General features: G+C 43.2%; 1 protein-coding gene across 2 annotated transcripts in view; it reads left to right on the top strand.

Annotated features, from left to right (window-relative positions):
• The window catches only part of SESN3 (sestrin 3), a 145,673-nt gene extending 124,213 nt beyond the window's left edge, over nucleotides 1–21,460 (top strand). For both annotated transcript variants that reach the window (XM_068266836.1, XM_068266835.1), the window contains 4 exons: nucleotides 87–205; nucleotides 5,178–5,368; nucleotides 6,447–6,591; nucleotides 9,051–21,460. In XM_068266836.1, coding sequence (XP_068122937.1) covers nucleotides 87–205; nucleotides 5,178–5,368; nucleotides 6,447–6,591; nucleotides 9,051–9,137 — 542 coding nt within the window. In that variant the 3' untranslated portion in view covers nucleotides 9,138–21,460. The remainder of the gene's footprint in view (nucleotides 1–86; nucleotides 206–5,177; nucleotides 5,369–6,446; nucleotides 6,592–9,050) is intronic.
• Nucleotides 21,461–23,396: the final 1,936 nt, after the last annotated feature.

Genomic DNA, 23,396 nt, shown 5'->3' with positions numbered 1-23,396 from the left:
AGTCATAGGCTGTGTCCGCATCATGGTGACGTTTGGGTGGCATTGCTAAGTTTTCTTCTCGTTAACCTGCGGGTTTCTTTTCACAGCTTTCGATGATGATGTGGTTTCAATATCCAACGCCTCCCGCTATATCGAAGACCCGGGATTCGGATATAAAGATTTTGCAAGAAGGGGAGAGGAACATCTGCCAACGTTCCGAGCACATGTACGTCACAAACACTGGTTGGCGGGACAGCCGGGGCTCTTTCACTGGCCGGGGCCTCCATCCTCCATGCGATACCTAGATGGAAGTGCGGGTGGGCCCTGGACCTCTCACCACCAGGGAATTCACCCCTACTGCCTCTGAACTGAATGCTAACTGCAACACACACAATGGCTCATGAGCAATTGTGTGTGTTGCCGAGCACATGTACGTGTCTACAGACTGCTGTGCCTGTATATGACATTTACTTCCCTTTCCGTGTCTGTCTGTCTGTGTCTCCCACACGCTCTCAATTCAAATCAAAAAGAGCTTTATTGCAAGCAAGGAAAGGGTGGAGTATATGAAAGAGGTGGAGTCCTGGAGTGTGAGGGTGGGACAAAGGTGACAATAGGTAAGCAGTCTGTAGACATCCTCAGATTGAGAAGTCATGCTGCTCCTTTTACACTGACACCCCCCCCCCCAGTACCCCCCGGTCTTTGGGATTAACCACCCTAGGGAGATACCACAAGGTGCCATGGGGGAGAGGGAATCAGCGTTACTGGTCTACAAGATGTTAGCCACCCTGTCCATATGATGTTCACCATCCCGGCATTGTCACATGCCTCCGACCGTCCCATTGCATGCCGAGAGATGTACTCCTGTAAACGGACTACATCCCCCGACCTGCATTGCGGTGGTCAGAGGTGTGAAACACTGCCGGGAGTTTCAAAATACTGCAGCTGTGGTCTCTCCCTGGGGAAGACGGCAGAACCCATAGGGACGGGGCAGCCAGAGGAAAAGCACCTGTAGGCAAGTAATGCTGATGCCCCCAACAGCACACTCTTTTTACAGGCGTTCTCAACCAGGGTTCCCTGGAACCCCAGGTTTCCTTGAGTACTCTGCAGGGGTTCCTTGGCATTTTCCCCCATTGTGGGGGGAGTATAATAGAGCACAATATAATGGGAGGCACTGTAAAAAGCAGCACTAAATTGGGGGTCAGAATAATGACCTCATTAATAAAAAGCTCTAGGATAAGGAGGCGGTATAATGGAGGGCAGTGTAATAGGGGGCAGTAAAATAAACAGCCTCCTGCAAAATAAATGCAGGGGTTCCTCGAGATCAAAAAATTGTTTGCGGGGTTCCTCCAGGATAAAAAGGTGGGGAGGTTCATTTTATATATTTTAATACTAGCTGATTGCCCGGCGTTGCCCGGGTATGTATTTGGCTGGTGATGGCTCCACCTACTTTTTCTAACCCTAACACACAATTACTCACTGACCAAGTTTGTGAGCTTTGCGGTCTTTGGTATCAATCTGCATTGAAATGAAACAAATCTGATTGGCTGTGTGTGGCTCCACCCCCTTTTCTGAATTTGAGCCCCAGTCACCCAATAACCAACTGTACCAGGTTTGAGGCCTGTGCCATTAACAGTTCAAGAATGGTAGCAATTAAATATTCCCCTTGAAAAGCAACAGGTGAAGTTTGATTCACTTTTGTAGGCTCCACCCACTTTTCTGAATATTAATCCCAGTCACCCAGTGACCAACTGTGCGAAGTTTAAAAACCCTGCCATTAACAGAATGGCTGCAGTTTACATTTTCCCAGTGAAATTTGTATTTGTCTCCACCCACTGTAGACTCGGCGTTGCCCGGGTATGTATTTGACTGGTGTTGGCTCCGCCCACTTTCTAACCGTAACACACAAACACTCAATGACCAGGTTTGTGAGCTTTGGGGTCCTTGGCATCAATAGTTTGTATATTCCCATAGAAATTAAACAAATCAGATAGGCTGTTTGTGGCTCCACCCCTCTCCAGCATTTGAACCCCAGTCACCCAATGACCAACTGTAGCAGGTTTGAGGCATCTGCTATTAACAGTGTAAAAATGGCAGCAATTTAAATATTCCATTTGAAAATCAACAGGTGAATTTTGATTGGCTATTATAGGCTCCACCCACTTCCCTGAATATTAATCTCAGTCACTCAGTGACCATCTGGGCAAAGATTGGGAACCCTGAAATAAACAGTGTAAGAAGGGTTGCAGTTTGTTTACACTTTCCCAGTGTAATTTGTTTTTGGCTCCGCCCACCTTTTGTAACCTGGTCACAAAGTCACTACTCAATGCCCAAGTTTGTGAGTTTTGGGGTCCTTGGCATCAATAATTTGTATTTTCCCATGAAATGAAACAAATCTGATTCACTGTTTGAGGCTCTGTCCCCTTTTCTGAATTTGAACCTCAGTGACCCAATGACCAACTGTACCAGGTTTGAGGCTTGTGCCATTAACAGTGCAAGAATGGCAGCAATTTTAATATTCTCCTTGAAAAGTGACGTGATTTTTGATTGGCATTTTTAGGCTCCACCCACTTTTCTGAATATTAATCCCAGTCACCCAGTAACCAGCTATGCTAAGTTTGAGAACCCTGCCATTAACAGTGAAGAAGGGCTGCGGTTTACAATTTCCCAGAAAAATCTGTTTTTAACTCCACCCACTTTTTGTAACATTGACACACAGTCACTACTCAATTACCAAGTTTGTGAGCGTTTGGGTTCCTGGCATCAAAATTGTGCTAATGGAAGCAGTTTATCCAGCAAAGAAATCTGGCTGTTTTTGGCTCCGCCCCTTTACTGAATTTGAACCCCAAACACTTAACGACCGACTGTAGGAGGTTTGAGGCCTCTGCTATTAACAGTGTGAGAATGGCTGCAGTTTCAATATTCTCCTTGAAAATCAATAGGTGAATTTTGATTGGCTCTTGTAGGCTCCACCTACTTTTCCGAATATTAATCCTAGTCACCCAGTGACCAACTGTGTGAAGTTTGAGAACCCTGCCATTAACAGTGTAAGAAAAGCTGCAGTTTACATTTCCCCGTGTAAAAAAAAGTTTTTTTTGGCTCCGCCCACTATTTCTAATCTTGACATACAGTCACTTAATGACCAAGTTTATGAGCTTTGGGGTCTTTAGCATCAATAAGTTGCATTTTACCATTGAAATTAAACAAATCTGATTGGCTGTTTTTGGCCAGCTCCCTTCAGAATTTAAACCCCAGTCTCCCAGTGACTGACTGTAGCAGATGTTAGGCCTCTGCCATTAAGAGTGCATGAATGGCAGCAATGTAAATATTCCCCTTGAAAATCAAAAAGTGAATTTTGATTGGCTGCTGTAGGCTCCACCCACTTTTCTGAATATTAGTCCCAATCACCCAGTGGCCAACTGTGTCACGTTTGAGAAACCTGCCTATAACAGAATGGCTGAAATCAATCTAACAAATCTGATTGGCTGTTTGTGGCTCCACCCCTTTAGTGAATTTGGACCCCAGTCACCCAATGACTGACTGTATCAGGTTTGAGACCTCTGCCACTAACAGTGTAAGAATGGTAGCAATGTGAATATTCCTCTTGAAAATCAATAGGTACATTTTGATTGGCTGTTGTAGGCTCCACCCACATTTCTGAATATTCATCCCAGTCACCCAGTGGCCAATTGTGTAAAGTTTGGGAACCCTGCAATGTAAAAAAATGAAGTTGTTGGCACCGCCCACTTATTCTAACCTTGACATACAGTCACTCAATTATCAAGTTTATCAGCTTTGGGGTCCTTGGTATCAATACTTTGTATATTCCCATTTAAAAATAAACAAATCTGGCTGTCGTGGCTCCGACCCCTTCGTGAATTTGGACCCTAGTCACCCAGTGACCAACTGTACCAGGTTTGAGGCATCTGCCTTTACCAGTATAAGAGAATGGTAGCAGATGAAATATTCCCTTTGAAAATCAAAAGGTGAATTTTTATTGGCTGTTGTATGCTCCACCCACCTTCCAAAATCTTAATCTGTCACCCAGTGACCAACTGTGCAAAATTTGAGAACCCTGCCATTAACGGTGTAAGAATGGCTGCAGTTTATATTTTCCCAGTAAAAGTTGTTTTGGCTCCGCCCACTTTTTGTAACCTTAAAACACAGTCACTCAATTACCAAGTTTGAGAGCTTTCAGGTTCCTGGCATCAAAAATGTGTGAATGGAAGCAGTTTATCCACCAAGGAAATCTGATTGGCTGTTTATGGCCCCGCCCCTTTAGTGAATTTGAACCCCAGTCACCCAATGACCGACTGTAGCAAGTTTGAAGCCTCTGCCATTAAAAGTGTAAGAATAGCAGCAGTTTAAATATTCCCCTTGAAAATCAATAGGTGAATTTTGATTAGCTGTTGTAGGCTCCACCCATTTTCTTGAATCTTAATCACATTCACCCCAGTGACCAAGTGTGGCAAGTTTGAGAACCCTGCGATTAACAGTCCTAAGAATGGCTGCAGTTTACATTTTCCCATTTAAAATGAACGGCTGAAATTTGATTGGCTGTTTTATGCTCCACCCACTTTTCCTGGATTTGTAACCCTCGGTCACCAAGTGACCAACTGTGCCAAGTGTGGGACTCTGGCTTGATTAACTGTGAGAATGCCAGCCTTTTACATTTTTGTCCATTGACTTTAACTGGGTGAAATCTGATTTGCTGTTTGTAGCTCCGCCCACGTGTGCAGGGGGGCCGCGAGACCCCCAGAACATATCATCCCAGGTAGTAAGGGATCTGTGTACCAAGTTTCGTTGAAATCGGTCAAGCCGTTTTCGCGTGATCGCGGCACATACACACATACATACATACATACATACATCCAATTTTATATATATATATAGATTTAGGTGCTTGGATCCCTTGAAAGGTAACCATGACTTCTACTCCCAAGTACTTTTATGTCTTACCCATCCGTTCATGACCTATACCCATATGCAGTTCACTTTTTCTCCTGAGTTCTCTCCTAGGTGATCTTTTCACACCTTGTTATAAAATGCCTTTTTATCCAACAGCTAGCAAGAAAATACTTTTTGATACCAACTTTTAGGTACCTTGAAACATGAAAATTATCTCCTAGACAAAGTGAATTGCATATGGGCCCTACTGTATTCTCTTTATAATGCAATCTTCCTTGGGTTTTGTGATGCAGGACTACTCGTGGGAAGACCACGGCTTCTCACTGGTGAACAGACTCTACTCTGACATCGGCCACCTTCTAGACGACAAGTTCCGGATGGTCTACAATCTCACCTACCACACCATGGCCACGCGGGAGGACGTGGACACCACCATGCTGCGAAGAGCCTTGTTTAATTATGTTCACTGTATGTTTGGAATCAGGTGGGTTTACATGTGATCGGCCCTTCCTCTGCTGGCGCGCACATCATGAAATAGTAATAGCTAGTCGTTTTGTGGCGGGAACGCAAGGGATTGGCTATTCAGTGCAGGTGCTCCGGGTATTGGTTATACAATATTGTCAGAATTGGAAAATTGGATAGTGGTTTAAAGAAACAATCCACTTTAACTAAAACAAACGTCATGCTTTCACTTCAGTATTTCTATACTACACAACATTTGACCATCAATCTGATGGAAAATTGCATTGTACTGTATGCACCAGATATTAGAAGCACATAACAGATGAAATGGACTATTTTATGGCATACATGTAAAAAGGGCGCCAGGAAATTTGGGCACGGGGTAAACCCGAAAAACGTCTCACCCTGCTATGGCAAATCTCCTGGTGGCGTTAATTACTATTCCCCTTCAAGACACCGTACAGTGGGTGCAAGATACAATTCGGCTACCAGCTATCACTGGCGGCTGAATTGCACTGTTATTATCGTAGTTTGGACTCTGTCTTTTGCCTTGCCCCAAATTACTCAGCGCATAGCCAGAATTCACATTACGGCCTATGGCGGCGCCCGAATGTTCTCGGACACGCTGCACCCTTTTTACCTCACTCGATTTTAATAGCAGGTGTAACGCATAATGATGAAAGCGGACCTAAACTCAGAACTTTCTCTCTGCTCTTAAAGATAAGCAACAGCATAATACTCTTTAAAGAAAAACATTTCTTTGTTACAGCTGATATAAATCTGCATTGTGTCTACTTCTTGCTTTCATGGAAGCAGATATAGGGTTAACATCCCGTGTTTACTAATTGGCTGCCCTGCAGAGGCATCCAGCTGACACAGCTGAGAGATCAAATTACAGATCTGATTAGTCATAGATGAGGGGGAATTATATGGGATAAACTATCTAAATACACACAGTGTGCATTTCTCTGTTTTCCTTCTGTCCTGTGCAAAAGTTCAGGTCCACTTTTAATAAGCCTCTGTCTCAGCAGGTTGTAGTACAGCACTCACAAGGAAAACTGGCTGCAAAGCTAACCTTCTCTGACCTGATTTCTCCTCAGGTACGATGACTATGATTATGGGGAAGTGAATCAGTTACTTGAGAGAAGCCTTAAGGTTTACATCAAAACTGTGACCTGTTACCCTGAGCGAGCCACAAGACGCATGTATGATGGGTATTGGCGCCAGTTCAAACACTCTGAAAAGGTGAGTGGATGGGAAACCCAAAACGCCTTGTAAGATCTAGGCGAGTTTCACAGAGTGGCAGAAATGAACTGTTTGTGTTGCTCATTTCAACCGATTGGCTGCTCACTGTAAGAAACTTTATTGATCTGTGTAATTCAGAAACAGTACAAGGCAAATCCTGAAAGCCATCATGTTAATCACCCATTATAAGCATTAGATTTGGAAAGTTGATAGAGGCGCTCATGCCTTACTCATTCAAGGCCCCTGGCATAACTTGTTACCAACCCCGGAAGCAGGGCTAACCAGCGAAACGCGTAGTCTACCCTTGTGTAATAATTATTCTCCAATAGTCCTTCTTCAACTGGCTCATAAGCCTAGAAAGGTATGCCAACCTATGTCTCTATTTTAGTATTTTTAATACATTATCCTTAATGCCTTCTCCCCCTATTTTACACCTTAGTTGGCCGGATGTTATTTCTCCCCCCCCCCCCCCCCCCCCCCCCCCCCCCACCACCCCTATTTGTGAGTGTGCGTTTACTTATTCCTTCCATTGAGGAGCCTAATCACCTACAGAGTGACCACCAAGTGTTACATTCTCTTTTTAAGAGTTGCTATTTGATGGCAACCACTAAAATAGCAACCCTTAACCTCCCCGGCGTTCAATTTTCCCAGGATTTCTTTGCAAACAGTGATAAAATTTATTTTTAAAACTTTTTTTTTCCTGTAACTTGCCAAAATGTGTCAAGCAAGGGTCTAGTATACAGTGCAGGAGAGTATTGATGTGTATGTACGTTTATACTGTTCATAACATGATTTTATGGATGGACATTTCTGTCCATACCGCTGGGGAGGTTAAAGGACATCCGAGGTGAAAATAAACTGAAGAGATAAACTATAGTATCCATCCTCCTTCTCCTAAAAATTAGTTTTTTAGATACCCTACAGTTTTATTTTATATTTAAATCTAGTTTGTTTTTACTGTTTAAATGTCTCTGCTCAATGACACCTTTTATTGAAGTATGCCAGAGCTCAAATCTATGAATTATTGACCCTTTTTTTCTATTTCCTGCTCTCAGAAGCCATTTACTGACAGGAAAGTGTTTTATGGCCGTAATTACCTATCAGTGAAGGTTATGCTATAGTCTGACCCAGTTCGACCCAGATAGAAACGGTCAATTACATACCTGATTTTTGACCTTTTCAGACATAGAAAGAAAAAAAGGAACACAGCACAGTTATTTGTGTGCATGGCATTGTACATACCGGTACACATATCTTTCTCATCATGTCACATTTCTCCTCGGTTGTCCTTTAACCATTTAAGCCTTCTGGACGTAGAAGCTACGTCCAGAAGGCCATGTGCACACCCGGCGGCCGATCACGCGCATGCACGCACGCTCCCGGCCGCGGATCGTTAGCCCAGGAATCAATCAGTCGGGACATGGTGCCCAATGATTGATTCCTCTCCCCCACAGAAAAAGCGACCGCTTCTCTCGGAAGCCTCGCTTTTTCTGCCTCTTGCATCCCCCTACGTTCCTCTAAGCGTACATGTTACGCTTAGAGTGACATCATGTAAACAAACTCATGGCTGCTATCTTGTGAGCAAAAAGTATACCTACATCTACAAAAATACATATATTTACATAAAAAAATTACTATTTACATCCCACCCTCCCAAAAATACCCAAATAAAATGTTTAATAAAAAACAAAAAACATTACAATAGAAAAAAAAGAAAACTGCTAGGTTCCCAATCGGTTGTAGTAAACTACATCCACATGGTTTGTCCAATCACAACCACTTACAGAGGATGCTGTGATTGGACAACTGTTCCCTATGAGGATTCCTGCTGGGTCTCCTAAAGTAGACTAGAGCCAAATTCTCTCCACCACCATGCATTTATTTCCTGTTTATATTCACTTGCCAACCTCATAGGATTTAGAATTTGCCTAGTTCCATTTTAGGTTTAGCCAGATTCTGGGTTTAGGCAGCAAACCTGAAGTGAAAATATGTGACTTAAGAGTATTTTTAACCCAGGACCGAACTTCATCCCCAATCAGTAGGCGATACCCCTACTGAGAAATCTTTAGCTTCTCTTTAATAGTTTGACATCTGTATGGCTGATATTGTGGTGAAGCCCCTCCCACAGTGTGATTCCAGGGCCATGGCCCTGACAGTTAACTATCTGTGAACCTCGTTGCATTGTAGGAAATAATGGCTGTTTCAAAATGCGTAATGGCAGTTGGTGCTGTTTTTGTTTTTCTTGTCTGCCAGTAGTAAAGATGTTGACCTCCAGGCTCACGGTAGATAAAACAACATGAATGAATTACATTATGAATTAGCAATCATTTCTTAATTTGGGTTTCTATTTTTTTAACTTCCTACTTTGCAATGTATTCATTTATTCCCCCTACTACAATCTTTCAGTGAAGTTCTACTGTAATCTTTCCTAACAAGCTCTCCTTTTTCTGTTCTTCCAGGTCCACGTCAACCTGCTTCTGATGGAGGCTCGCATGCAGGCAGAACTCCTCTATGCTCTCCGTGCAATCACCCAACACCTGACCTGAGGCCCCGCCCACCACCTCCAACACCCTGCGCAACGTCACCATTGGCTTCGGCAGCGGCCCCTGTCATGTAGCATCAAACATATGCATTTCTCGTGTCAACGCTGGCCCGCTCAGTGCGGCAGTAACGTGCAATCATCTGTGTTCTATTTTCTACAATGCTTTATCTTTACTAATGTTAGCAAAATGGCACTACTATAATATACATATTTTTTTTTCCTTTTTTTTTACGTTTTTGGGCAGTAACTAATCCACACTGCTTCTTCAGAGTTTTTTGTTTAGACACAGGATTCATTTTCGTTGGATTTTTTTTTCTTTTTGTACATACCTTTGTAGATGTAGAAATTTGGGTTTGCCTCGTTCCAGTTAAGTGTAGTGCTTTGTTTATATAAGACAAAAAAAAAGACAAAAAAATACAAAAAACACACATACACAGGAAAATAAGCTGTACTGTCTAATTAATGCACAAAAGGACTTATTAAAAGACGCAATGGGAAGAGCAAGCGATAATCTGCAATTTGCAGGCACCTGAAGCAACTCACTCAAGAATAATAATCTGCTCCTTCTTGGCCAGGGTATGAGAGGGGTGAAAAATATGGTTTGGTCCACTGCGGAGTCTTTAGACTGCCTTTGAACAGGTGAAGGGAAATCCCCTCCCTCTCCAGCCAGTGGCTTAGGCCAGTTGGAGACCAGGATGTTTTTGTTATGGCCTTTGAGCTTTCTGTGTTCCTGTGCTAGATCCAGTAGGTTGTGGTACCTCTGGAGGTCTCTCGAAAAGTATATATAAAATATTAACTCTTATCTGTGAGCCATAGACAGCCATCTAAGTAAGGGTGAACAGAATTCTTTACAAGGTTGCCAGAAAGCAGAGGAGTCCTATGAGGTAGGAATGTACTAGAACACCTCAGTTTGAATGTTCCAGCTCATTCCAGAATTGGCAAAGGAAGAGGAAGCTTTACTACCATAAGTCATTTTGCTAGCTGAGTGGTCACACAGTCCTTCCCAGCCAGCATCCTGCGTTAAACGGTGGATTCCAGAATGCTTATGGATCTCATGGCACAAATCTTCTCTGAGAGTTCAGTCTGTGCCCATCGTCTTGCAACCTGAATAGTGGGATGATACAACCCAAGCAGCAGTAGTTCCTCCCACCAGGCCTGCTTCTCTCTTAGCCCCGTCTCTTACAGATGATCAGATTTTTAAGAAGACTTTTTTTCATCACATGGAAAAATGATCATCTGGCATTTGTATTAATTCATTAGATGACATATTTAGATATTTGCTTTGACAGATCATATCATGGCCAATGTAATATCCTAGTCGTTTATTGTTACTAAAGATCCTTAACACAATAACTTGTGGTGCTATAAGTTAGAGCAGAATCGTAAATTCTAATTTTTGCAAATTTGCAGTCTGAAAAGTTTATCCGAACACTCAGACCGCTATAAAGTAATAATGTGAGTTTCTTTAAACAAAAAGTTAGATACCTCATTAGACGGAAACCTTTGGACCCTCCAGAGGCTTCCCCCATCCCTCCATTCCAGCGATGATTGCTCCTGAAGGTCGCCACAATGCGCCTACACAACAGCACCAACCCGCTTTGGTGGAAAAAGCCTAACCCGATCGGGTACATGCTACTGTGCAGACTGCTCGCACATGTGTAGTAGTATGGACCTGATCGGGCTCAACTTTGTTTTACAACGAAGCATAACAGAGGCCCTACTACTGTGCATGCCCGAGCCATAGACAAGGGCTTGTCAAAGATTTTGTGGTGGAACGGCGCGGAGAAGCAGGAGGTCGGAAGCCTTTGGATTTATCAAGAGGCTTCCATCTGCCTAGATAAGTACCCAAATTGGGCACTTTTTTTCCCTTCAGTTATCCTTTAATGGCATTTATGGTACATAAAAATGTCCTCTTCCCATGTTCATTTTGTAGTGAGCCAGTTCTAGCTCATCCCTGCTAGCAATCAATTTCTGCTCCACCCCCCACCCGCTGCCCAAGCAGCACAGTTCTGTTCAGCAAAAAGTTGGGCGCTAGTCTACTTTAGCGGATCCAACAGGAAACCTCATAAGGAACAGTTCTCCAATCACAGCACCCTCCACAGCACAAAGCTTTGTGATTGGCCGAATAGTGTGGGTGTAGTTTACTACAACCTATCTAAAGGTCGGAAAGGGTGCCATTCACCCAATCACATTCATGGAATTTGCCTATGAGGTTTCCTGCTGGGTCCCCTTGAGTAGAGTAGCGACAAGAGTTGCAGTTTAATTCTGATTGGTTGCTGCTTGTGACTGCAGTTTGCACTCCAGCTCCCCAGTTGCGCTGCTTTTTTGAATAAGTTCCATGGTGCTTTTTAACCAGTCTGCCAGTAAATTGGTTAAAAAAGCGAAGTCTGTGCCATAAATTGAATTTTTAGATCTTTATATGTATTACCTTAGCTGCTTCTGCCTCCATGTTCTCCGGAGCTGGGCTTGGTGCTTCGCCAACTCTGCCGAGGGGGGAAATAAAACACGGATAGCAGATTTTGCGGCTTGAAAAATGTGAATGTTCTCTATACCTAAACATATTCTGCGGCATGCTACTGAAGCGCAAAGCTCTGCAATCTTTTCATACTCCTTAAAGTGTCTGTCTAACCAAAACTTTACCGAAAGGATCGGTCTACTTACAAACATAAGTGCTGGTTATGTGGTGACCTAGTGCCCCTTCAGGCCATGTTGGTTGTTGCAATCAGTGGTGACATCACCTTCTGTTTACCCAATAAAGCTAGAAGGTAGGTCAGGGGCGGGCCTTCTACTAGGCTGGACAGGGTTGTCTGACATCACAGCCATTGAACATTATAGCATTTCACCCTGCCCCTGTCTATCTCCAGGATACCAACTCCATCACCCTTAAGATGGCCACACACCATACAACATTTTTTAAATATCTGTTCAATTTAAGAATTGCAATCAATTTTTCTGATGGATTGTAACATTTCAAAAATATGACCAATGTACCACACACATATGTTCAGTTTCCCCCCAATTATGATAAAACTGATTGGAAACTCTGAGAAAATTGCTATAGTGTGTATATTAATAAATTGGCAATCTAACACACACCATACAATCTTTTAAAACAAAAATTAAAGAGAAATATCTGGCATTCCGGATCGATATAAATCGAAAAAAAAGGGAAATCAGATTTTTCAGTCGAATGAAAAAAAGCTTTCGATTTTTTTCTGGAGATACAATCGTTTTTATCGAATTTCTGTAAAATCGGATCCTTTTATTGTACCGTGTGTGGCCACCTTAAAGACTACATTGTGATTGGAGATGTGGGTGGGGCTCTTAATGTGAAAGGGAACCAAGCACCATTTTTACCTGCAATTTCTCCTGGTTTCTAATAGCTGTAGGAGCTGCCATGTTCCCACTCCCCTTCTAGCTGCGCTTATTTATCCAGGGGCAGGTGTGAAGACAGCATCTGTGTCTTCTCTAAACTGTTTCTGCCCCCCCCCCCCCACCCCACCCCCGCTTAAGTGTGCAAAAAATATTTACATTGGTCCTTATCTGTCTGAAGCTTCTGCGGTCGGGCAGGCCCTGTCGCCCACAGAGGGTAGGGTAATAAAAGCCTCTGCTAAACTTTTAAATGTAAAAAAAAAAAAAAGAGATAAATTTGAAAGTGTTTTTTTTTTTTTTTAATTAATCAGCCACATTGTTAGAACGCATTTTGAATGTGTTGTTGAGATGCCCTGGGTGCTAAAAATGGTGCTCGGTTCCCTTTAAGCCTTCCTGCAGTGTGGTCTGTCTCCTAGGGATACAAGAAGCCGGTAAGTGATTCTGCCTGCCAGCATCTATCCAAATGATTTGTTTTGTATGGACAGGTCCTTTAAATCTCTCTTTACTACTCTCTTTTTCAGCAAACGAGCATAGCTGAGGGGCTCTTGGTGTTTTTTCTTTTTATTACCGTTGTGAGCAATGCAGTGTGCACTTAAAACACAAATCCCAGGTAGAGGTACACCGTTCAGAAATAGAGATGATGAATCTCTTCTATAGAGCTATTTCGATAAGCAAAATCGCGTACAGTAAAACAGGAACTGTTGATCATGTGATTTGATCAGTTTGCAAGCCTCTGACTGGCTTGTTGTCATGTGATTACTTCCACCATTTGTTCTAACCAATTGTCTGTTTTCTGTCTGTAGGAGATATTGACCTTCTCTCCTCAAGAGTCGGTGACATTTTATTCCGCCTATTGCATTGCATGTATTTTTTTTTTCTCCAAGGACTAGATTTGACAGGGCAGAAGCTATCCCTTATTTACATAAAATAGCAGAGGAGCTGTTGCAGCTGTACAGAATGCTGTCTACAGTTTCAGCTGCTACCTTATTTTACCAAGTCTTTAATCCCTTGAGATGTGGTAACAACTTCTCCAATCACAGCACCTTCTACAGCAAAAAGCATTGTGATTGGCCGAATAGTGTGGGAGTGGTTTAAGTACAATCTATCTCTGTAATCTAGAGGTACGAGAGGGTGCGGCCCACCTAATTACGTTAGCGGAATTTCCCTATGAGGTTTCCTGCTGGGTCCCCTAAGGTAGAATACCACCTGTTTTGTTTTCTTCCACATCTCGACTTCAGAGAATCACAAGTATTTTGCAGCTGATGTAGGTAAACTAAGGGGAGCTGCTGTTTTGTCAGATTTTGTCATAGATGGTAAACCTGTCAATTGCTTCATTGATTTGGGGCAACTCTTAGAACGTAAATTTCTGTGAGGAATGTTGAGAGAATAAAAATCAAAATTATACAATGTGAATGCTGGGCAGGAAGTCAGCTGTGGGCTGAAAAATGTGGCTCTTCACTGCACCAGTATCCGTTTACATAGTCTGTACCGAAAAGTTTTCAAACCCCCTTTTATACAGAACACTTTTGTTACTCGGGTTTTACTGGCCTGTTATTCGGAACACCCTTAAAGCCCTCACCACTCGCAACCTCTCCTTCCCTAGGGCCTGCTCAGCCAACAGTAAGACATTTCAATACCTCTAATCTATGGGGGAAAGTAGGAATATCAAAATGTGACTGTTCAGCTCCACGTTTAGGTCCCCTGAGTGACAGGGCCTCTAACTTCCTGGGAGCGATTAACCGGGCCTCCCACTTCCTGGGAGACTGTGGTGAAACCACACCTCCTCCATTACTTGTGCCGATCCTTTATCTATCCCCATTGGGTTGAAGGGTAGAGTGATTGGCTAGCAGCCTGGCCACTCCTCTCGCTCCCAGAAGGCAACTCTCCTTCAGGGAGACTTGAGAGCAGCAGCCAAGTATAAACTAGAGGTATGAAAATTTGTTCCTAGTGGATGAGTGGGGTAGTAGGTGGGAAAAAAAGATTTTATTTGGATAGGGGGCTTTATTATGTGCCATATTAGTGGCCCGCAAAGGCCATTGCGTAAGCATAAGCTACTAAACATTACATCCAAACAATTCGATGGATGTTTAGCTATAGATGTTTATTTTAGAAAGTATGACTAAGAAAAAGCTAGGCCTTATTCTTTGGGGAATGTATGTTTCGGGCTCACCAGACTTGTGTTTTGTAGAAAATCCATTTTACTGAAGTTTTTTAGAGTTGAAAATGTGAGCTGCTGAGGTAATAGTCTGGGTAATACTCTGAGGTACTACTCTGGGTAGCCTCTCGGTAACACGAATTCCAGTTTATTACACCGTGGCCTCTTTGTACCTGGAGTTTGAACAGATGGGTTGAAATGCCCTGACTTTATCTCAGGCTGTTTGGAGGGAGGGGGGGATATATTTTTGATAGTTGCTAAACTGCCTTTCCTACCTTACATGAAAATGTAAAACAATCTACATGACTTTTGAGGCCATTTCTACTGAAAAAGTAATATTGCAGGCTTTTTGTATATCTTTTGAAAAATCTTCAGTGGCAACATTTTCCATTGGTATGTTCCAAGGGAACCCTCTTTTCCGAAGTACAAATAGTAGCTGGACCCTACCCCCAATTCTTTGTTTTTTTTCTGCCCCATAGGAGTTCATCAGGGAGGGAAGGTTTACCACCATTACATTGCAGGACAGCCACACTGAACCGCCTTTACAGGTCTTTGACGCCAGACCCGGAAGTTGAGCAAGCCCCCTGCAGGTACACCACTCCTGCAGACCCGTGCAGTAGAACAAACTCGGAGACTGCACACAAAAGGCTTTTAAAGTAACTGTATTGACAACATGCAGAGCAAGCAGAGGCACGTGACATGTTTCGGGTGTGGTCCTTCCTCAAGTGTGAGCAAGCAGAGGCACACGACATGTTTTTGGCATGGCCATTAATCAGGTGTGAGCAAGCAGAGGCATGTGACATGTTTTGGCGTGGCCTTTCCTCAGGTGTGAGCAAGCAGAGGCACACAACATGTTATGGGTGTGGCCCTTCCTCAGTTGTAAGCGAGCAGAGGCACGCGACATGTTTCGGGCGTGGCCCTGCCTCACCTGAAGAAAGGCCACGCCCAAAACATGTGGTGTGCCTCTGCTTGCTCCGTATGCTGTTAATAATGTTACTTTAAGAAGCCTTTTGTGTGCAGTCTCCAAGTTTGTTCTATTACCACCACTACATAGCTTTTTACGTAACTGCTTGGGATGGTCAATGAGATGTATTCCAGTTTCTATGTAGCTTTGGAACAGGGCCAATTAAAACGGACAAGTGCATTTGCCCAGGGGTATAACTAAAAGGAAGCCGCCCATGTGATGGCAGGGGGGTACCGAGTTGTGGGGGGCCCCCAACTACTAACCTTCGCTTCCTCCAATACAGGGGAATATACTTCAGATCAGGTGTTTTTGTGGATACACTTGTTGGGGGCACCCCATGCATTTTAGCTGCGCCACTGCATTTGACCACCCAGTTCTCGGCTGCACACAGTTTACATACAAGCTGAAATGATTTGCATCTCATTGAACTTCTCTTGTAGCTACAGCACTTGGTTGGGGGCTAAAAGCTCCCTACCCTGAGGGGGCGTGACAAGTCAACCTGCCATTCAGTTAGCAGTCCATCAAGCACAGCTAAAATATTGGTTTTGGTCGTTTTTTTTCCGTTATATGAGTATTATTTTTTTGAGCAGAGTCCTAGCTAATATTTTATTTTTAAGAGGGCTATGTAAGCAGACAAAAACACAAATGTGAAGTATTTGTGTACCTATACTTAAAGTTATGCCAATTTTAGTAACAAAAAATCTGTCTAAGGGCCCTTTTCCACTAGCAATCGCTAGCGTTCACGCTGAACGCTAGCGATTGCTGAATCGCAATTACCGGCGATTCCCCGACGTTCGCCGCCACGATTTTGCTATGCTATGCACTGCATAGCAAAATCGCGGCAAATATCGCTCCGCCGCACGTTCGCGTTCCTGACAAAAACGAATCGCGGTAGTGGAAATGACCTACCGCGATTCTTATGTTAAAAAGCAAACCGTAGCGATTGTAAAATCGCTAGCGGTTTGCGTTTTTGCGATTCAGCCAGCGCAAACGCGCTGGTGGATAAGGGCCCTAAAGCACTGTACCCATGGCCAGATGGATCACAGGATCTCACCAGCGAACAATCGTTCCATGACCAATCTGGCCAAATCTGCAAGCGTCCTTGGCGACCTTGAAAATGAACGATTTTGTAAACGATCGTTTACATGTTGTTGGCAAATTACCATGAAAGTCAGGGGGATCAGAAAGATCCTCCACGATATGATCCAACATGGCGGTCATTTAAAAATGTTCGCTGCAGATGGCCTCTGTTGAAACAAATTTTTGTTAAACCGTGTTATGCACTATCGCAAAAAAGATCGTTTGCCATGACAAATTTGTCCAAAAAATTGCTTTGGGGTATGGACCTTCACATATCATCTCTTGACAAGTTGTCATGTGACTGAATGCCACCCAGGGGTGGTAAGCGACAATTTACAACAAGAGTGAAGGGAAGATATAGTTTGGAAGCAGTGGGGACATTGAGTAGCATAATTCCCAAATGGGGAACAGCTATGGCCATTTTACTGTCGTCATCATCATCACGGCTTTTACTGTACATAGTGTGGAAGACATCCCTATATTCTAGAAATGGGATTCAAATCCGTAATGCAAGTATACGGCATTATTGATCAGATCCAGAATTTAGGACATTTTAACCCCACTTAAGTATAAGTACACTTACACTTTAAATTTAACTAACAGAGAAGAATAAGATTGATTTTATCATGTGAGGCCATTCCTGTGTGGGCTAGAAACAGGAAGTGATCATGACTAGTCGATCGGAGTTGTGAGTCTGTCACATGATCAGACTAGTCAAACTACTTTTATGGGCAGTCACCTTTACTAGGAAGCGGCACTGAGGCAGCATATTGCTTATTGATAAGTCGCTTTCTCTCGATTGTCTCGCATGGCTTTTGTTTATGTTGGTTACTCTGCCCACTTCTGTTTGTGAATTTTATTTTTTTGTTTGTTAGTTTGGAAAGCAAAAATGATCCCAGCTCATCCATGCTAGCAGAATGATTGGATGATGCTGATGAGCACAACTAAGGAAGCCACTGGTTTATTAGTGTGCTGGGATTTCACGACGACTATGACAGCATAGCCTGGCTGTCTTTTTTTTTTTTTTTTTTTTTTTTTTTTTTAAATATTATATATATATTTTGTAATGTTCTGAAGCATATTTAGGCTAATTACTGAAGCTGTTGAAGCAAATGGCTTGCTGCAGTGTGCACTGGTAAAGGCTTAATCACCTCCGACAAATCATTAGGCGAGATGTTCTAGTGGCAAGACTGACTATCGGAGATTGCATCCCTGAAACCAAGAGCAATAAGTTTATTGTATTACTAGGCTATAATTACCTCTGTGTGCTCGCTTTGCGTTATGGGCTCATGCATGTGGGCATTTGGATTTAGACTGGTTTTAGTCATACAGATGGGCCACAGCTATTCAGTCACCGGTGCTTTTGCATTGGCTCCTGACCCTGTGATCACTGTGATTGGTTCACAGTGATCACAGGGTCAGGAGCCAATGAAATCCACTCCTGGCCGGCTCAGGAAGCACTGCTGTCACACCAACAGCAGAGCTAGAGGGCTGCAGCGATGAGGGCAGCATGAACAGCGAGAGCGGCGGGTCTGTGGGGCGTGACATCAGTGAACCCCAGAGACTTCTGGTACGTAAATGGTTAAAAAAAAATCAAACGAACATCCAACCTAAGTGTAGGATAGACATAGGACAGTCCTGTCTGTGTTATACCACAGCTGAGGGAGCCATTGTGTTGATCATTTTTTTCCTAGCTATAGATGCCTGTGGCAATGCTGAACTTGTATTCACCCTAGAGCAGGGTTTCTCAACTCAGTCCTCAAGTACCCCCAATAGTACATGTTTTGCAAAAAACCACAAACACTCACAGGTGGGGTAATTAGTGTCTCAGCAGAGCTCATTAACTACCTCTGCAGATTTCCACAAAACCTGCACTGTTGGGGCTACTTGATGACTGAGTTGAGAAAGCCTGCCCCAGAGGGGCGTGTGCAATTACTGCAGCTTGCAATAAGGCATAGGGCTTGAGTCAGAAAAGGGTGCTAAGTGTTAGCACACCAGTGAAAAGCCACTTTGCATGTGCTAACATGCTTTGCACGTGCTAAGTAGTTAGCACATGCAAACTACTTAGCACCATAGTTAGCACATGTAAACTACTTAGCACCGTAGTTAGCACATGTAAACTACTTAGCACCCTAGTTTTAAAAAAAAAAAAATCAGTGTTTATTCAACAAAGAAAAGGAACATATGACAGAATATGCAGTGTAGCAGTGCTCCTCCTAACTTTTCCAACAGTAGCTTCAGCATCAATTATCACTGTGGAAGATGAGCGGTATTGTGAACAATAATATAATGATCGTCACATAATATATAGAGCTCAGATTGAATTTAAATTTCCAAATATTCTATCTTTTACAAGATCATAATTAGCAAGACCAGGGGTATCTAACCATGGAGCTTACCACCCTAGTTAGCACGGTGCTAAGTAGTAGTTTGCATGTCCTAACTACGGTCAGGGCCGGATTTCTGGCAAGGCCACATAGGCCATGGCCTAGGGCACCAGAAGTTTAGGGGCGGCTCAGTGAGTGGCAGTAAAGCTGTTCTATGCAGCCATCTCTATCTACAAGGACAGGGTTAACCTTTGGACTCTCTGTCCTGTACTTGTGCTGTCCCTGCAAGATATGTAAGCTCTATCCTGCAGGTACACATCAGCCTAACTCTCATGGTGACACATTGGGTCCATCATTAACGAGATGGCAAGCATACCACAAAAGTTCAAAACATAACATATAATCTATACGCATATTACTAAAATAGCTATTGTCTGTGACACCAATGATGGAAAGTAAGGAGAATTCTCGTTGGGGCACACAGAGCTAACAACCATACAGACGATATAGTTGGCCTTGGGCGGTAAAAAGTATAAATCCGGCCCTGACTACGGTGCTAAGTAGTTTGCATGTGCTAACTATGGTGCTAAGTTTGCATGTGCTAACTACGGTGCTAAGTAGTTTGTATGTGCTAACTACTTAGCACCCTAGTTAACATGCCCAAAGCCTTTAGGCGTGCTAACTGGGTTAGCACCGTTTACTGAATCGAGCCCATAGTCTCATATTCCCCTTGATCATGCAGTAGGGGTGTGTCTGAGCAGGCTTGCTTGATCACCTTACATGCAAGCCCTGGGGTCCTGGCATTGGGCGCACCTGGCCCTGGCCTACGTACACACATAGAGTGGCATTATATAGGGCACAGCCCAGAATTGCCAGCCTGTTGGGCAATTCCGCCCTGCTCTGTCTGTACTAATTTAGAAGACCGAACAGGGAGAAAAAAATAATTTTGTTTTAGAGGAATTTGTCATTTTTGAACATGAATTGTCATGAATGTCCTATAACGGGGCCTGCCACCATGCTGAATAAAACAAGTCCTCCAACACCATCTAGGCCTTTTTTAATAGCCATAGTGACCTGTGCCATCCATATGTTCATTGCAGCTTTTGTAGCATTCAAAAGACAAAACTCCCCTGACAAAGGAAGGGCAAGAAATCAAGCAAGAGCCACTAGCTGCCAATCACTTAACCGGTAGCTAGTGGTCACCTAGTGAGAAACTGGTGTAGTGGTCAGCTGGTATCGTGGAATCCAGTGGAGGGTTTCAGCCTTTAGCACCTACCTGTAGCTGAAATAGATGGCCTGAGTTGTTAATATTCTTTAAAACCTTTAAATTGTCTCTTACAAATGCCCATATGCATGATTACCTATGTGATATGTCACTGCCCCTTTCTCTAATCTGTCATAAAGCACACTGCTTGTCTAAGAGGGCTTAGGTAGACGTGGTCCTTGCCTGACTAACTGCTCCTGCCTAAAGATGTTTATTCAACAGAAATCCTCCTTGAGGAGTATCCATGGATACATAGGTGATTGATTTGATCAGCTGATTGATTTGTGAATCTCTGATTGGACAGCCACTGTCTCCTCTGCTTCCTGCTTGGGTGAAAACAACAAGCAGAAGAATGAGACAGGGTCACATGATCACAGTCAGCCAGTAAGAGACACCTAAATCGGTCATCTGATCAAAATGATCACATTTATATTTGCCTCATGCAGAAAAAAATCATTGATCTCTGTTCCTGTATTAGATTTAGGGCCATGAACTCGAATAGTTCATGCGTGACATCACTGCCCCAGAAGGGGTAGGCGGGCCAGGAGGCGGAGACTGGCAGCTTCTACTGACGCGTTTCACATGGGCATATTGCTTTGTGTCAAGATTCTTTAGAACCTTTGTGGCTTTCCCAAGGTGCCTGCTGTCCTTTCAAAGTATTACGTGTCCTCCCAGAAAACAAGGGGTTTCGAGCCCCCCCCCCCGCTCAGCCCGGCAGCCATGAGGCCTGAACTCCGCAGCTGAGTCCATGTAGAGGTTGGGTTAGGAAAAGCTGACCAAAAATGAAGTTTTGCACATAGTTTTCTGCACCCCATCCTCTTCCTATCCAGAGAGCAGGGTGCCTTTTGTACTTGACCTTATATGTGTATATTATTTTTTTCTTTTAAGTGTTTGATATGTTTACTTGGAATCATTTTACCTTCATTCATCAGTGTACTAATGATGGCGCCAAGCTGTGATATTTTGTATGCAAATGTTGTAAGTGAACAAAGGTAAAGTGCAATATGAGAACATGGAAGCGGCCACCTACCAATCTGAAGTGTCCTTTGTAATCTCTTTTGTGATCACCAGGTGGCGACGGAATTCTTTTTCTTTGTTCTGGAGAGAAATTTCTTCTGTTGTAGTTTTTTTTCAGCAAATAAAAGAAGTTTGAAAGTTGTGGAAATTGCCTTCTGCGTCATTTATCTGGATTGAACTTGTTGCTTGAAGGACCACGATCGCGAGAAACATAAAATTTAAACTATAAAATGAAATCACACTTAAAACACTGCGCTCATATAGGGAACTCCTCAATCCTTAGGAGAATTGTACTATAAGTCAATTATAGTTTTGTGCAAAGTCCATGTACAAGCACCACATAACCAACGGTATACTGCTGTATTCAATATCACACTTAGAACATTGCACTCATATAGGGGACTTCTCAATCCTCAGCGAAATTATACTGTAAGTCAGCTATAATTTCGTACAAAAGTCCATGTACAAGCACCACATACACACTACAAAGTCCCAGATCATGTAACAGGTGTGGCGTGCTGCTATTCAGTACCAATAGATAAAGATAATAGCTGCGCTTCTGTTTCTGCTTGTAGACTTAAAAGTAGACTTTTACGTGATGAGGAGTCTCCATTTTTATTACAAACAGCTGGTGATGAACTTTGTAGGTTGTAGAAATCTGACATTATCGACAGGTTTTGGACTAGCCCATCTCCTCATGAGGGATTCTCAGGTTTTTGTATATTTTTAAAAAGCACTTCGTGAATGGCAGTAGCTCTGTTCAACTGCCAAAAAAGTGTGCAGCGAGCAGAGAGGCTGGCCAGTATCCTTGTATAAGACTGGGTCCACACTAGACAAAGTTGCAGGACGGACACTGCAGTCCGGATCAGGGGAAGTACCCACCGTACTGCAAACTGATGAAAGTGCATCAGTTTCCGTTCAGTTTTTCCCTGACAGAAAACGTCTCCATCATTAGGAAGGAGTGGGAGGATTTTTTTGGGCCAATTATAAAGCTCAGGCTATCCGTTTTCACATCAGTTTTTTGCCTGTGGAGCTGGAGATGCGTTTTCTCATTGCTTTCACTACCCCTGCGTGTATCCGTGGTCCTGATCCGTTGCGTGAAAATGCAGCAGATCTGGACCTTCCGTTCAGGTTTTGAAAACGGGTCCCCGCAAACGCAGACAGATCCGTTTTTTACTTGGGTGAAGCTGGCTGCTATTTTGAACATTAGTATCCGGGACTCCGTTTTTCATCAGGTTTGAAAAACGCAGCCACGGATACGTTTCCGGACCTAGTGTGGACCAGCTCTTTTCAGGGAATCTATATAAAATTGTGTGTGTGTCGCGATCACTCAAACGCCTTGACCGATTTGAATGAAACTTGGTATACAGATCCTTTACTACCTGGGATTATATGTTCTGGGGGTCTCGCGTCCCCCCTGCACACCTGGGCGGAGCTACAAACAGCAAATCAGATTTTACCCATTCATGTCAATGGAAAAAAAATTAAAAGGCTGCCATTCTCACAGTAATCAACCCAGAGTCCCCACACTTTGCACAGTTGGTCACTTGGTGACCGAGGTTAAAAATTAAAAAAAAGTGGGCGGAGCATAAAACAGCCAATCAAATTTCAGCTATTAATTTTTAATGGGAAAATGTAAACTGTAGCCACACTTGGTCACTGGGTGAATGATTAAAATTCAGGAAACTGGGTGGAGCCTACAACAGACAATCAAAATTCACCTATTGATTTTCAAGGGGAATATTGAAACTGCTGCCATTCTTACACTGTTTATGGCAGAGGCTTCAAACTTGCTAGTCGGTCATTGGATGACTGGGGTCCAAATTCACTAAAGGGGTGGGGCCACAAACAGCCAATCAGATTTCCTTGCTGGATAAACTGCTTTCATTCACACATTTTTGATGCCAGAACCCTGAAAGCTCACAAACTTGGTCATTGAGCGACTGTGTGTCAAGGTTACAAAAAAAAAAAACATTTCACTGGTCGAATATAAACTGCAGCCATTCTTACACTGTTAATGGCAGGGTTCTTAAACTTTGCACAGTTGGTCACTGGGTGACTGGGATTAATATTCAGGTAAATGG

This window comes from Hyperolius riggenbachi, chromosome 2 (assembly GCF_040937935.1).
Source record: "Hyperolius riggenbachi isolate aHypRig1 chromosome 2, aHypRig1.pri, whole genome shotgun sequence".
Classification (NCBI taxonomy): Eukaryota; Metazoa; Chordata; class Amphibia; order Anura; family Hyperoliidae; genus Hyperolius; species Hyperolius riggenbachi.
This window is presented reverse-complemented; position numbering and strand designations above follow the sequence as displayed.